The sequence below is a fragment of the Antrostomus carolinensis genome, unplaced genomic scaffold (genome assembly GCF_000700745.2).
Source record: "Antrostomus carolinensis isolate BGI_N321 unplaced genomic scaffold, ASM70074v2 scaffold1529, whole genome shotgun sequence".
NCBI lineage: Eukaryota > Metazoa > Chordata > Aves > Caprimulgiformes > Caprimulgidae > Antrostomus > Antrostomus carolinensis.
This window is the reverse complement of record NW_010339051.1, coordinates 2,005-14,821: the sequence shown is the minus strand read 5'-3', so window position 1 is coordinate 14,821 and position 12,817 is coordinate 2,005. Positions and strand designations below refer to the sequence as shown.

The window sequence follows — 12,817 nt, the reverse complement described above, 5'->3', positions numbered from 1 at the left end:
AAGTAAAGACAAAAATTAATGTCTATTTTTTAATCTTCTCTGGAATGCTGGTACTGTATCACTTTAAACTCTGCACAAAAAATAGTTTCATTTTGTCCCGTATTTCTTAAAGCCAACGTGAAAGATTGAACACAAAGAAACAGCCACTGGGAAAACTGAGACATCCTAGCCAAATAATTAAGTGACTGATACGTCACTGCCACAGAATAGTTTAAATATACACATATATATACACACCTGCTTGCCTGTCAACAAAGGCACAATCCCTATGCTAAGAACCAGTCTATTCATTACACTTTGAAAAGAATATAAAAACAAAGAGTTTGCCCTTTGAGTCTTTTTGCTAAAAGTAATTTAATGGGAGCCATTTGATTTTTTTTTTAATACTAAGCAATGGGACAGGACATAAACATTTAGAGCCCACCAAAGATCTGAATTGCTCTCTGAAAATGCCTGTCTTTATCCATTCACTGCATGGGAAGCCTAAGCCAGCTATGCTGCTCATGTACACGCCTCTGTTAGGTGCCTGAAGTGGGGTGGAATGAATCTGGATTCTGGCTTGCAGGCAGCATAGGTTGCTTTACTCACACATCTGAACCATTGCACTGTACCAGAAAAGTATTGCTCATACAGGGGGAGCCTGGGCTTGCAAATACATTTTTCATGATAGAGCTTTTCCAGCCCAAACTCCTCTCAGTCTAATTCTCCTTTCCCAGCTGCACCGAATGAAGTCTGTGTCCACATAGGAATAGCTGTATGTTGTAACAGCAAAGCCCTCCTGCTGGACTGTTGATTTATGCTGGTTCCTTGAGCAAAGCAAACATCCCAGGAAAACTTGTTTTTGTGGATAGAATACAGATTCCTCACGGTATAGTTGTGTTAATTCAGGCTCATAACTTTTTCCACTGCTGACTGACACAGCTAAAGTAGGAGATGTTTCTAGTGCGCACACAGCCTGTGTATGTGAACTGAAACAGAAAGAGCAGCCAAACTTGAAGACCCAAGTGAACGTCAGCATTACAAAAGTTTCCTCTCCATAGGTAGCCTGAGTGCTGCTCAGTTCTACTCTGTCTTTGCCACATACCCACTCAGGTTTTCATCTCTTCTGGATTCTAGATGTATTCTGAACTGTTCACAAAACTGAAAATTTACAGAAAATAGAGCTAGAAGAGACTGAAAGAGAGCATCTTGTTTGCTATGCTGCCACAAAGCAGTATGATAGTAATCAATATTGCTCTGCTTAAACATCCTGACACAGTGGTAGCACATTTTTTTGGTGCCCAGTTGCATGCTGTGTTTTAAAAACCACTGTGGTTCAGTGTTGTTGGAGACAGTTCAGATTTCTAACCACTGAATTTGGCACAAGAGCTAATGGTTTGCTGTCCCCAACCTTGCCTGTTTTAAAAAACATTCAGTGATGGAGACCACAAATCCTCTTCAGGCAATTATTATTCTTCTTCCTTTTCCTTTGGAAATCAGTCCTTTCTTCTTTTTTGTTTTCTTTTTTTGGAGTTATTGATATTTTCCTACAGCTTCTTGGAACATATGTTGCCTGTTAGCCACAGAACACGGCTAAGATTTGTGTAACATTGCCAAAAACAGACTCAGGTATGCTGATGAGAATTCAGCGTAAGAGCACATCATTTCCCTCATAGTGCAAACTTATAACTAAGTGAGTAAAATCATTACTACATTTTTGGTATCTCTCTGACATTGACTGACTAAATTTGAGTTATTTGCCCTGCTGTGAATTAGCTTCATCTTGTTTTCTCAGTTAGCTGAAGAAAAGATGTACTAAATTACCTGTCTTCTCTGTTGAGCATATTGTTTATCTCACACTGAAGTATGTGGCCATGTAACACTGCATAAATAGCTGATCTTGTTCCATGGTCTGTGCTGTTAAAAACATCAGGAAAACAAAAGGAGTTAAGGAGGAAAAGGAAAATGTGGTATGGGTCTCAACTGGCATAAGAGAAAATTATTAGGTTCTAAGCAGGCATTGAAACTTTATTTTCATTCTTTAAAACGACTGCTGTTGCAATGTGTGACTTCAGGTTAAACTTCTCTAAACAGAGTAACTTAAGCTTCTGCATGAAAATACAGTTACAGGCTATGAAGCTGTACAGCAGCTATTTAGTTCTTCTGATCTATTGAAAAAATACTATTACATGTGTAGCTCTTTCCCCTAATGGAGTTATTTTAATGTGTGTGCATTGGAGGTGCCAAACTGCTGCATTAATAAACTTAAATTATGTTTATGTGTATGCATGTGTGTCGAGATCTTAAATAAACAAAATGTGAGAATAACATAGAATTTAAATAATTCAGATGAGATCAGTAACGTTGTCATTCTTCCCCTTCATGATTAGATTTGGAGTATGAAGCAAGATACCTGTGTACACGATCTTCAGGCTCACAGCAAAGAGATTTATACTATCAAATGGAGTCCTACAGGACCAGGCACCAGCAACCCAAACTCCAACATCATGTTAGCAAGGTAAAAATATACCTCTTTCTGTTGCCTACCAAGAAGAAGGATCATCTTTCTGACATGTAACTCTCCTGTCACCTTGCCATCAGTCTTTCTGCAGACACTTCCAGTAAAAAGTACCTGTGTTTGTAAATCAGGATGGATACAAAGGGAAAGAAATCATATCTGAAAAACAAAAGAGAAAAAGAAGGAAAGATGAGTCATACAACACTTAACTTTTCAGCTGTCTTGATAAAAGTATTGTAAATCTTGTACTGCACCTTCGCATTCAGCATCCAGTTGTTATGAAAGGATGTATTTGATGAGACAGATGGCAGCCCACTCAGCCATTTGGAATGTGTTCTCACCAGGGTCATGCAGCTCACCTGGGCTGATACTGATGACTTTTGTAGCCTTGTGAACTACCAGATAACTAACTTCTTTCAGTTTAGGAAATACATTTACTTGTAGAAATGCAAATTGACAGTGGTACCATGGGATTAGCAAATCAGTTCATTGTGTATTCAGTTTCTGAAGGAGTTGTATTGAAGCTGTTTTATTTATTTTACTCCTTAGTCTGGGAGTGGACAAGGAAGAACTTCACTTTCCTGGAGTTGTTCTTTTAATGTTATTTTTAATAGCAATTATTTCCCTTGCCTTTCTCTAAGACCACAGTTTGGGATTTAGATGGATTGTAGCAAAAAACAGCACTGAAACGTGAACCACAGTTCACTTTGAGAATTTCAGAATGCAAACTCATTGGATAATGCAAATCTGTTAGGAATAAGGTCTCTCTGGAACCATTTATCTTATTAATGACAGTGTATGTCATTCCTGAATAATAACAGGTAGAATCTCAAAAGGAGGGAGCATGATGACCCTCTTAGGGATAGTGATCTGATCTGACCCAGCACCCTAGGTAAACTCAAAGGGTCCGCATACAAGAATTCAGTTTGTAGATATTGTTCTTGTCATTAAAACAAATAAGCTGTAGTGAATATTAGCTTTTCTATTTGAAACATTATTTCTTGCTTAGCCAGGGGAAAAAACCTCTGGTATTTTCTCAAAACGTTTACAGTATCAAACTACGACTTGATTAACATTGAAATGAAGACATGTTTGTGTTTGAATGCTTCTTACAGTGCTTCGTTTGATTCCACTGTTCGACTGTGGGACGTTGACCGAGGAGTCTGCATCCATACATTAACAAAACATCAAGAGCCTGTCTACAGTGTAGCTTTTAGTCCTGATGGAAAATATCTAGCCAGTGGGTCCTTTGACAAATGTGTCCATATATGGAATACTCAGGTACTGTGAAGCACATTTGATTTAGATGACACATTAATAGCAAAAGCTTATATGGAAAATACATCTACCTCTGTAGCGTATGACCTGCCAGCCAAGGTGAACCCATCTGTATTGACTGATACAAATCCCAGCATAACAGTTGTGTTACTCAGGTGGAGTGAGGTGACTGTCCAGAACGTTTCTGCTCAGGCTTCATTGTACGCTCAGTCTAGAATGCATGAAAATAGGTACCTCATATTGTGCTGTCAGCTTTGTGAAGCAGAGGTGTGGATTGATTCTTAAGAAAAAAGTGATGCTTTCATTTAGTAACAGGCTGAGTTCTGTTGTGAGTCCGATGCACGTGGCTTATACTTTATGATGAAGAGATGATAGATACAGAGACTAGGGACTGGGGATATTCTGGAGAAAAGTGGGACATCGTAGTTCCACAGATTTGATTATGGATACTGATGCCTTACAGCCTGAATTAACAACAAACTTTAGAAAGGCTACCTCAGCCTAACTCCCTGGGCCTTTACTGTTATAAAGTTGACAAAAACAGATATCCAACAGTCCTACTGTAATTTGCTTTCTGGAGAAGCCTGTTTCTCTTCATTATCAAAGACCAGTTTCCTAACTTCAGCACCTTATGGAGATGACCATAGCTGGGTGATATGAATAGCCCCCCCTCACCACCACTTTCTTCTTTTTAATGTAGTTTCCACGTGACAGAGAAAAAGAAGGAGAACTTCTGTATCAAATGTTTGCATGCTGTTTTGCTTTGTAGAGTGGAACTCTAGTACATAGCTACCGAGGCACCGGGGGCATCTTTGAAGTCTGCTGGAATGCTAGAGGAGACAAAGTGGGAGCAAGCGCATCAGACGGATCGGTAAGGAGCTTTGCATGTTGTAAACGTTGGGTGGAGATTACTCTTCTTGAGAGAGTCAAAAACATACATGCCATACTGCCTTCTCTGGACAGAGCTGAAGGGTAGACAGCTCAAGACAAAAATAAGTAGTTCTGTGGAGTATACTAAAAATATGTGGTAAAAACCTTCCTCCTGCTTTGGAAGGTTTTGAATACCAGGAGGTGGTGTTCCTATTGGAAATGAAGGATGGTTCTGGAATAGGTGAATACTGCTGAAGATGGGAATGACTTTTAAATAGGTGGGAATAACTTTTAAGTACATATTTGATAAGAACACCATTAGTGTTGTTTTTATCACTGTTTATCTCATCTGTCAATTTTTAATGAAGCTCAGGTCACAGTAGTCAGCTCGCTAATAAACAGTTGTCCTGGGGTTTACCCTTGAATAGTGCCTAAATGTGGAAATTTTCAACACAATATCCAAAGACTTCATTGCGTGGTAAAGGAGAAATACTGACATAGAGGTAATGATTATTCATTACTATTTTTGCTGTTAATGTTATTTTTTTAAAAATTTCAATTGTAGCATGATCAACTTGTGAAGGACACACAGATGTTAAAACACACTTCGCAGCTTTTTTAAATGACTCTTATCCATGGCTGGCTGGCATAACTACTTTAAAGCAGAATTTTTCAACTTTTTAACAAAGGGTACACCTCTGTTCCAGTTTTTTGAGCATAGTAGTTGTGCCATTTGACATGGTGCCATGGTTGGCTTCAACAGCTGCTCCAAATGGGCACATGTCTGCTCTAGGTCCTGTGTCATGCCTGCCAGGCCCACATCTATTTTGGGTATGTTTTGGAAATCAAAGTGGACACTGTATTCAGGCAATTAAATAGAGCCCATATCTTGTCTGGGATATGCCACCAAAATGATTGTTTGCAATCCAATGGAAGCTCAGCTGAACGTTAAATGTCTGGTGTTCCCTTGGGGTGTCTCCCATGCCAGTTTGTTCCCTTGCTGTGTGTGCATGTCAGCAGATACGTGAGGCTTGGGAGTATAACATACTGCTGGTTGATCAGCCTCCCTGTGGGGCTGTATATGAATAGGACTTCCACATCACCTTCAGAAATCGTCTTAATGCTGAGTCTTTTCTCTCTAGGTTTGTGTTCTAGATCTGCGGAAGTAAAAGTGAAATGTTTTAGAAGAAATTTCAAATGGACCAGCAGTGAATGTGTGGGGAGAAGCACTCTTCAAAACTATTCTTAACAGCTCCAGAACTGTACGAACTTGAACAAACTTAGAGTGTACCGTGAAACCAACTCTCCCTGGCCACAGGTGTCTAGTATTTTGTCCGTAACCTTCATCAAGGAGTAAAAACACAGTCACTTCAGAGGGGGAGGGAATGGTTTCCACCTGGAACATTCAGCCTTGGAAGCATGAAGCCACCAGCTAGGCATTGCACTGTTTGGTTTGCATCTGAGAACTTGCTCTGATGGCTGGGGAAAAAAAGCTGTGCCAAAAAAAAAATTAATTAAAAAAAAAAAAAGAAAAATGCTGTGATAAACCAAAAGGGAAAAAAAAATCCTCCTCCATGCGGTGTTGTATTTTTTCCTTCCAATTTGGACACTACAGTTGCTCTCCCAAAGGACGTTCAAAGACCAGTTTGTACTGATGAAATGCTCAACTTTGTAATCACAACACTTTCTATTTTCTAGACTACTTTTTTGTTCAGTGGTTTTTCTATCAGCTGGAATATTACAGCCTGGAAGATCCCAGGCTTAGGATGAAACTTTCGTTTTCCTTTTATTTCTCCCTTCCACTCCCAACTTCTCCTTCCTTTTTTTTTCCTCCTTCTCTTTCTTCTTCCCCTTTTTTTTTTCTTTTTTTTTCCCTATATGCCCATAGTAGATGCAGCCAGGTGGACATGACAATGAAAATTTTTGACAGACTGCTTCTCCTCTCTTCTCTCTTCCTTTTCCTTTCTTTCTCTCCGTTTAAAAGAAAAAAAAATCCTCCATGCTTCAGATCTTAGCGTCTCAAGGGCACTTTCAGCAAATTGTGTAATAAGTGCTTTATATAAGAATGCAGTGCTGGGGAAGATTTTTACAGGAGAAAGATGACTTTTAACAGAAAGAACCCAGTGTATTTTTGGAAAAAAAATATTTTTTATGTTAAACAGTTTTAAAAGCCTAAAAGGGCCACCAAATGTAGACCAGTTGTGTAATTCAAGCAAAAAGAATGACAGAGAATCCAAGGAACATGAAAGGTGCAGTATCCTTTTTCTCCTCTTTCCCCAAAAGTGCTGTAAGAAAAAATTCCATTTGATACAATAAATGCCAGTCATTTACCAAGAGTCCTCTTCCAGCAGCCAGGCATTTATATCTTCCTATTTCATTTTTGTGGCTGTTTGATGATATACACTTACTAAAAGGGATTTGCAAGTTTGAGACTATAAATATTCATTTTCTTGAATCCATATTTTCGTTTACCCTCGGTAACCAGCGGAAAACACCTGTGTATCTTCTTTCCTCTCTTGATAGTTCAGATGTCATACAGAGCATGGGTTTGGCTGCCCATGGCCTTGCTGAGCAGCACTGTCCTCCCCTGCTTTCGTTTACCCTCGGTAACCAGCGGAAAACATGCGGCTGCCCATGGCCTTGCTGAGCACCACTGTCCTCCCCTGATCCTCCCACTCAGTTGCTTCTATTCCAACAAGTCAATGGGATTTTACTACTGACTTAATGAGACCAATTGGACCAAGATCTGTCAACTGCATCTATCATTGTTGAAGAACAGACTCCTGCCACGCTCCTGTCCATTCATGGTCAGCACACACCTAGAAGAAGGCTCTTCCATTGCATCTGGCAGTACGTGGTGCTGCTGTCACCCTCAGCTGAGTGTGTGTTGTGTGCCGCAAGGAAAGCTCTGGGTCTGCACTTGGAGGCTCACCATCTGCCCAGGCAGGTTTAGCCTTGAGGGTGTCCTCAGTGTGGTGCTCAGAAGGCAACGTAGAACTCTCCCATTAGGTGAGGACATGATAAAAAAAGGTATAAATTATATCTCAACATATATAACACTATAAAGTTATAGGGAGTGAAATGATTGGAATGACAATAAAGGTTTCCATAGCACCACCTATCCACTTTGGACAAGATTTCTTCACTGCAGCCTAGACATCTGCAGGGATGCTTACTGAAGACTCCATTACTCTAAGAGCAAATGATGGATGCAAAGAAGGATGCGTAGGCAGAGTTTCCTGAAAGTGCTGTGAACTGTAAGGCAACCTTGGGGTGGTGGCAGCCATTATTTAAGACAAATCCTGAGAACTACCTGAGTCAAACAAGTGTCCTCTCTAGCCCACAGGCTAGGCTAGGCTGTGTAAGAGAGAGAAAACAAACAGGCAGAGAACCCCCTTAACATCACATCGTACCTTCCCACCCAGAGTCGCTGTTTGTGTAATGCAGGATCTTCCCTTTGATTTGACCACAGCTGCTGAAGTGATTTGATCTAGGCAAAACCAAAATCAGAGCCCTGCTGCTGGACTGGTGGTGCAAGGCACACCAAGCATCATGGCATCATCATGACATCATGGAATCCATACCTTATTTTTTCTCCTATATTTTCCTCTCTTTACGCTTGCATCTGCACAGTATCTTAGTCCTTCCAGTGGAACTAGCCACTGCCAGCTTCAGCTGCGTTCCTTCAAGATACACATTGGGAAAAGAAGAATGAAAAGAAATAATTGCTAAAATGGTTACTCAGTCCTACGTTGAAAACAGTTACATGGAATTTTGGTTACTAATGACAGTTAGGCTTGTTTGTCATTTATATCAAAGAATTGGACACTGGAAGGTATCAAGGATTATTTTCCATGTTAAATGCATTCATGTGTTGGGTTTGGTTTTCTACTCCAAGAGCATGGGCTGGAGATGATAACATGGCAGTTTTGCACTGTTTTATAATAACCACGTGTACCTACTAATTTAAAGTCACTACTTTAAAAAAAAAAGAGTACTTGTTTGAAGAGAGACTTGAATTTGAATACAAAGGTTTGATGTGGTTTTATAAAGCACGGTTGGGTCGATGATTTGATTACAGTCACTGCACGTACACGGTTAACTTCCTAAGCTGCTTTTGGGTGGCATTTCTGAGAAGAACAGGCAGAAGCTCCCAGTCTGCAGACAGTGGAGGGCAGGGTGGATGGGGCCCTGACCTTGCCTCTGTCCCTTGAGTGGCGCCTGAATAGGCCAGACCTCAGGATTCAAAGAGCTGAGGCTGCTCAGCGAGTTCAGCATGGCTTGCTGGCTTCATACCCCATGTTTCCTGGTTGTTCCCAGGATGGCTACTGTAGATAACTTGGCAGTGTCCATGATGCCACTTTCTTTCTCCTTTTTTTAAATTGTCAGAACACCACTTTCTGCCTACATGGAGGTAAGAAGCCAAGAGAAACAAAATTTGAAAATCAGTTGGTTTGCAAAGCCTATGTGTGAGAGAGGCTGCTGGTCCAGAGAGTTTTCTATGCAGACCAGATTTGAAAGCAGTGTATGTGAGAAGCTAAGAAAATTCACCTTCCTTCCCCTTCCCAAGACCCTAAAGACTGGAAAATCCTCGAAGATACTGTAATAGAATAGTTTTCAGCCAAAATGAGGGCAGCTATTAAAGAAGGCAGAAGATGTAGCTGCAAAGGTTAATCCTAGCCTAAGGAGCTGGTTTCTTTAGGAAGTCGGCAGTGGGGAAAGAGCAGCTTCTGCAGGCTGTAGTTCCACCTGGAGGTCTAAGCCCAGACCTGCAGCACTGTCCCCGCGGGAGCTCTCGCTTGCCCCACTGCTGCGGCAGCATCCCCCGGCCAGCGGTGCCTGTCTGCCGCTCCCCTGGCACGGAGCAGCGTGAAGCAACAGGCACCCATGGACTTTGGTTTTTTTCATACAATATTTTTTGATAATTTTGTTTATGGTTCTTTGTAACAGAAGAGAAATTGAAAAACCTAAGTGACCAAAAAGGATTGTGAAACCATCAAGAGACTTACTGGATTTTTATCATTGCTGGCTGTCTGGAACTGGCCTTGAAGTGAAACAACCCCCCAGTTTCTGAAAAACCACTCGACTCTGTGGGTTAGAAGGATACTGAATCTTTTATGAAGAAAACACTGGGTCCCTTATGGGGCACTAAAGGGCCTGACTTACAGGGTTATGCACACATTAACCCCATGCTACATCTTAGAAATTTCCTTTAATTTGTTTAAAAAAAATAAGAAAAAAATAGCTAATTTTAGAGCCAAGTGAAGTGCACTTTGTCAAATGTAAGGGTCTGCTTTGGTTTTGGGTTTCTTTTTTCTTTTTCCCTTTTTAGTTTTTCCTCCTTTTTTTTCTTCCTTTTGCCTTTTTAAAAAATGTGGTTCTTTGTCAATTGCAGAAATGTTCTTTCAGCCACTCACTGAAATTCTGAATTCTGGCTTCTGCAGTTTTTATTGTCTGTGTCAGACTTGCAGCCAGACTTGGTTCTCATTTCAGCATTTCCCAGGTTCTGTTGAAACAACATCAACCCTTATTTTGTTTCTCCCCCACCCACACTTTCTTCAAATTCACCTTGTGTATTGTAGCTCATTTGTTTTAAGGAGAGAATCAACAGATCATATTCAGTGTCTTGAATAAATTGCTATATTTTGATATTAGAGAATTCTGTGCGTGTTGTTCCTTATTCTTTCCTGGTTGTTTTTCATCCTGTGCGTAAGAGCTGGGGTTGGGTGACTGAAGTTGTAACGTGGTGTCACAACCTAAAGGGTTACCTGACCTGCGGGCATATAGAGATCGCGACCATGTGTGTGTAGGATTTTGTAATACATGAAGACATGGAGGATTTATCCTCTAAATTTCTCTACATTACTACAGGTTGCCAAAAATACCACAAAAATCACTAATAGCAAGTCTATATATGATTAAGAAAGCAAATATATATATATATATGTATATACAAACACACATATATATCAAGTTATTGCAAATTATTACCAGCAAGCAATAATATAGCAACAATCAATAGAATAGAGAATGGTTTGGATTGGAAGGGACCTCAAAGACCATCTAGTTCCAAGCCCCCTGCCATGAGCAGGGGCACCTTCCACTAGACCAGGTTGTTCAAAGCCTTATCCAACCCGGCCTTAAATGCTTCCAGGGAGGGGGCATCCACAGCTTCCTTGGGCAACCTGTTCCAGTGTCTGACCACCCTCACGGGAAGAATATCTTCCTAATATCTAATCTAAACCTCCCCTCTTTCAGCTTAAACCCATTTCCCCTTGTTCTGTCACTACCTGCCCTTGTAAAAATAATAAAGCAGCAATCAGTTATAGCAACAATCAATAATAGCAGCAGTCAGGTAGATACATGAGCACCTTACCATGTCATCAAATATTCACAAAAGAGAAAGTAATGCCACTTGTCTCAGTTCATGCTCTGAAATTTGCATTAATGTACAATGAATTCCCTGTAACTGTACAAATTGAAAGCAGTAGGATAAATAAGTTTGTTCAGCTCTCACAAGACCTTTTCTCAAGAAAAGGAGGCTGAGGGGTGACCTTATTGCTCTCTGCAACTACCTGAAAGGAGGTTGTAGAGAGATGGGTGTCGGTCTCTTCTCCCAAGTGGCAAGTGATAAGACAAAAGGAAACAGCCTCAAGTTGCACCAGGGGAGGTTTAGGTTGGATATTAGGAAAAATTTCTTCACTGAAGGGGTTGTCAAGCATCAGAACAGGCTGCCCAGGGAAGTGGTTGAGTCACCATCCCTGGAGGTATTTAAAAGACAGCTCGATGTGCACTTCGGGGCATGGTGTAGTGGGCATGGTGGTGTTGGGTTGATGGTTGGACTTGATGATCTTAGAGGTCTTTTCCAATGAATGATTCTATGATACGTAATATTGTAAGTTGTGACAAAGTTATTACTAGTGAAGCAAACTTATCAATAACGTAACGGCAGATACGATAAATTACTTAAAGGTACATATATGGCAGCAAGTGCATTTCAAAAGGGGCCAAACTGTCCCAGAGCAGAGGACAAACTGATCCCAGAGGGACACCCACCCATCCCAGAGTTAGGAGGACAAACTGAACTGGCCCCAGATGTGGGCTCGGGGTGGGGAGAAGGGGGGGGGAATAAAACAACAAAGTCTCACTTTGAAGGTGATCCACATCACAGGGTTTGGAGTCAGCCAGGTGTCCCCAGCAAAGGTCCAAGGTCTTGTAGGAAGTTCACATGGAGCTTTTTAAGGAAGGAAAAGTATGTGCAGCACAGGAAGTTGTTACAGACAGCAGCTCTATTTTGGATAAAAATTAAGTCATTTTTATATTATAGATGCATAAGAGTCTGTAGGACACCTCCACTTTGAGCAGCCAGTAGATGCTCTTAGTACCTGTTGGTCATCTGGGATGGCCAGTAGTTGACACTGATTTCTGTTCTCTCAGACCAATTTTTATTTTTCAGGACTTTTCCTGTTCTTGCATTTAGAACAGCCAATGGCAGTTACCAATTGTGCTTTCTCAGGGTGTTTTTCCCTTTTTCCAAACTATTTTCCATCTTTTCAGATCGTAAGCTACCATTACGGTTCGTTAGTTTTGTGCTTATTGAGGGTAACTCAGGATGTCTCTGGTTTCTACGCACCCGGCTGCACTTCAAAGATGCTGGCTGTGCTTCTCAAGGATGCTTCTGGTTCCCCGGCTCACAGCTCCCAGGCTGGCAGGCAAATTCTCTCTCGGAATTTCAGCAGACATCTTCTGTTCAGTACTTTTTCACTTCTAACCAGGTCACCTTTATGGCTGCTCACACCATGTGTTTATTGTTCAGCTTTATTTCCTGCCCTGTGATGCATTTATTGGAAATCTATACAGCTGGTAAGGAACCAGTTTGAATCAGATTGGGTTGAAGTACTTTTTAAAAAGTTTCCTCAAAAGGAAGTTTCTCCAGATAAAGTAAATTGGACTCTAGTTCTCATCAAAGTACTTCACTTGGGTAGTTGGAGGTTTTAGAAGAACTTCTGAATATTGCCGCTTGTGTGATGGGGTCACAGTCATGCCCTCTGGCAGGAGCTCCTGTGAGCACTTCTCATAGTTCCTGTCTCTACATGGGGCTCACAGCACTGACACCTAAAGGATATGGTTGGGGTTTTTTTTATCTTTAACATGCTAAATGTTGTGTGGTTT

The 12,817-nt window shown here is 40.9% G+C and overlaps 1 protein-coding gene across 1 annotated transcript in view; it reads left to right on the top strand.

Moving 5' to 3' along the window:
* The window catches only part of LOC104530947 (F-box-like/WD repeat-containing protein TBL1X), an 89,282-nt gene extending 83,102 nt beyond the window's left edge, over positions 1-6,180 (top strand). Inside the window, exons 12-15 of the mRNA XM_010175691.1 lie at positions 2,368-2,497; positions 3,613-3,778; positions 4,545-4,646; positions 5,788-6,180. Coding sequence (XP_010173993.1) covers positions 2,368-2,497; positions 3,613-3,778; positions 4,545-4,646; positions 5,788-5,814 — 425 coding nt within the window. The 3' untranslated portion in view covers positions 5,815-6,180. The remainder of the gene's footprint in view (positions 1-2,367; positions 2,498-3,612; positions 3,779-4,544; positions 4,647-5,787) is intronic.
* The last annotated feature ends 6,637 nt before the right edge of the window (positions 6,181-12,817 follow it).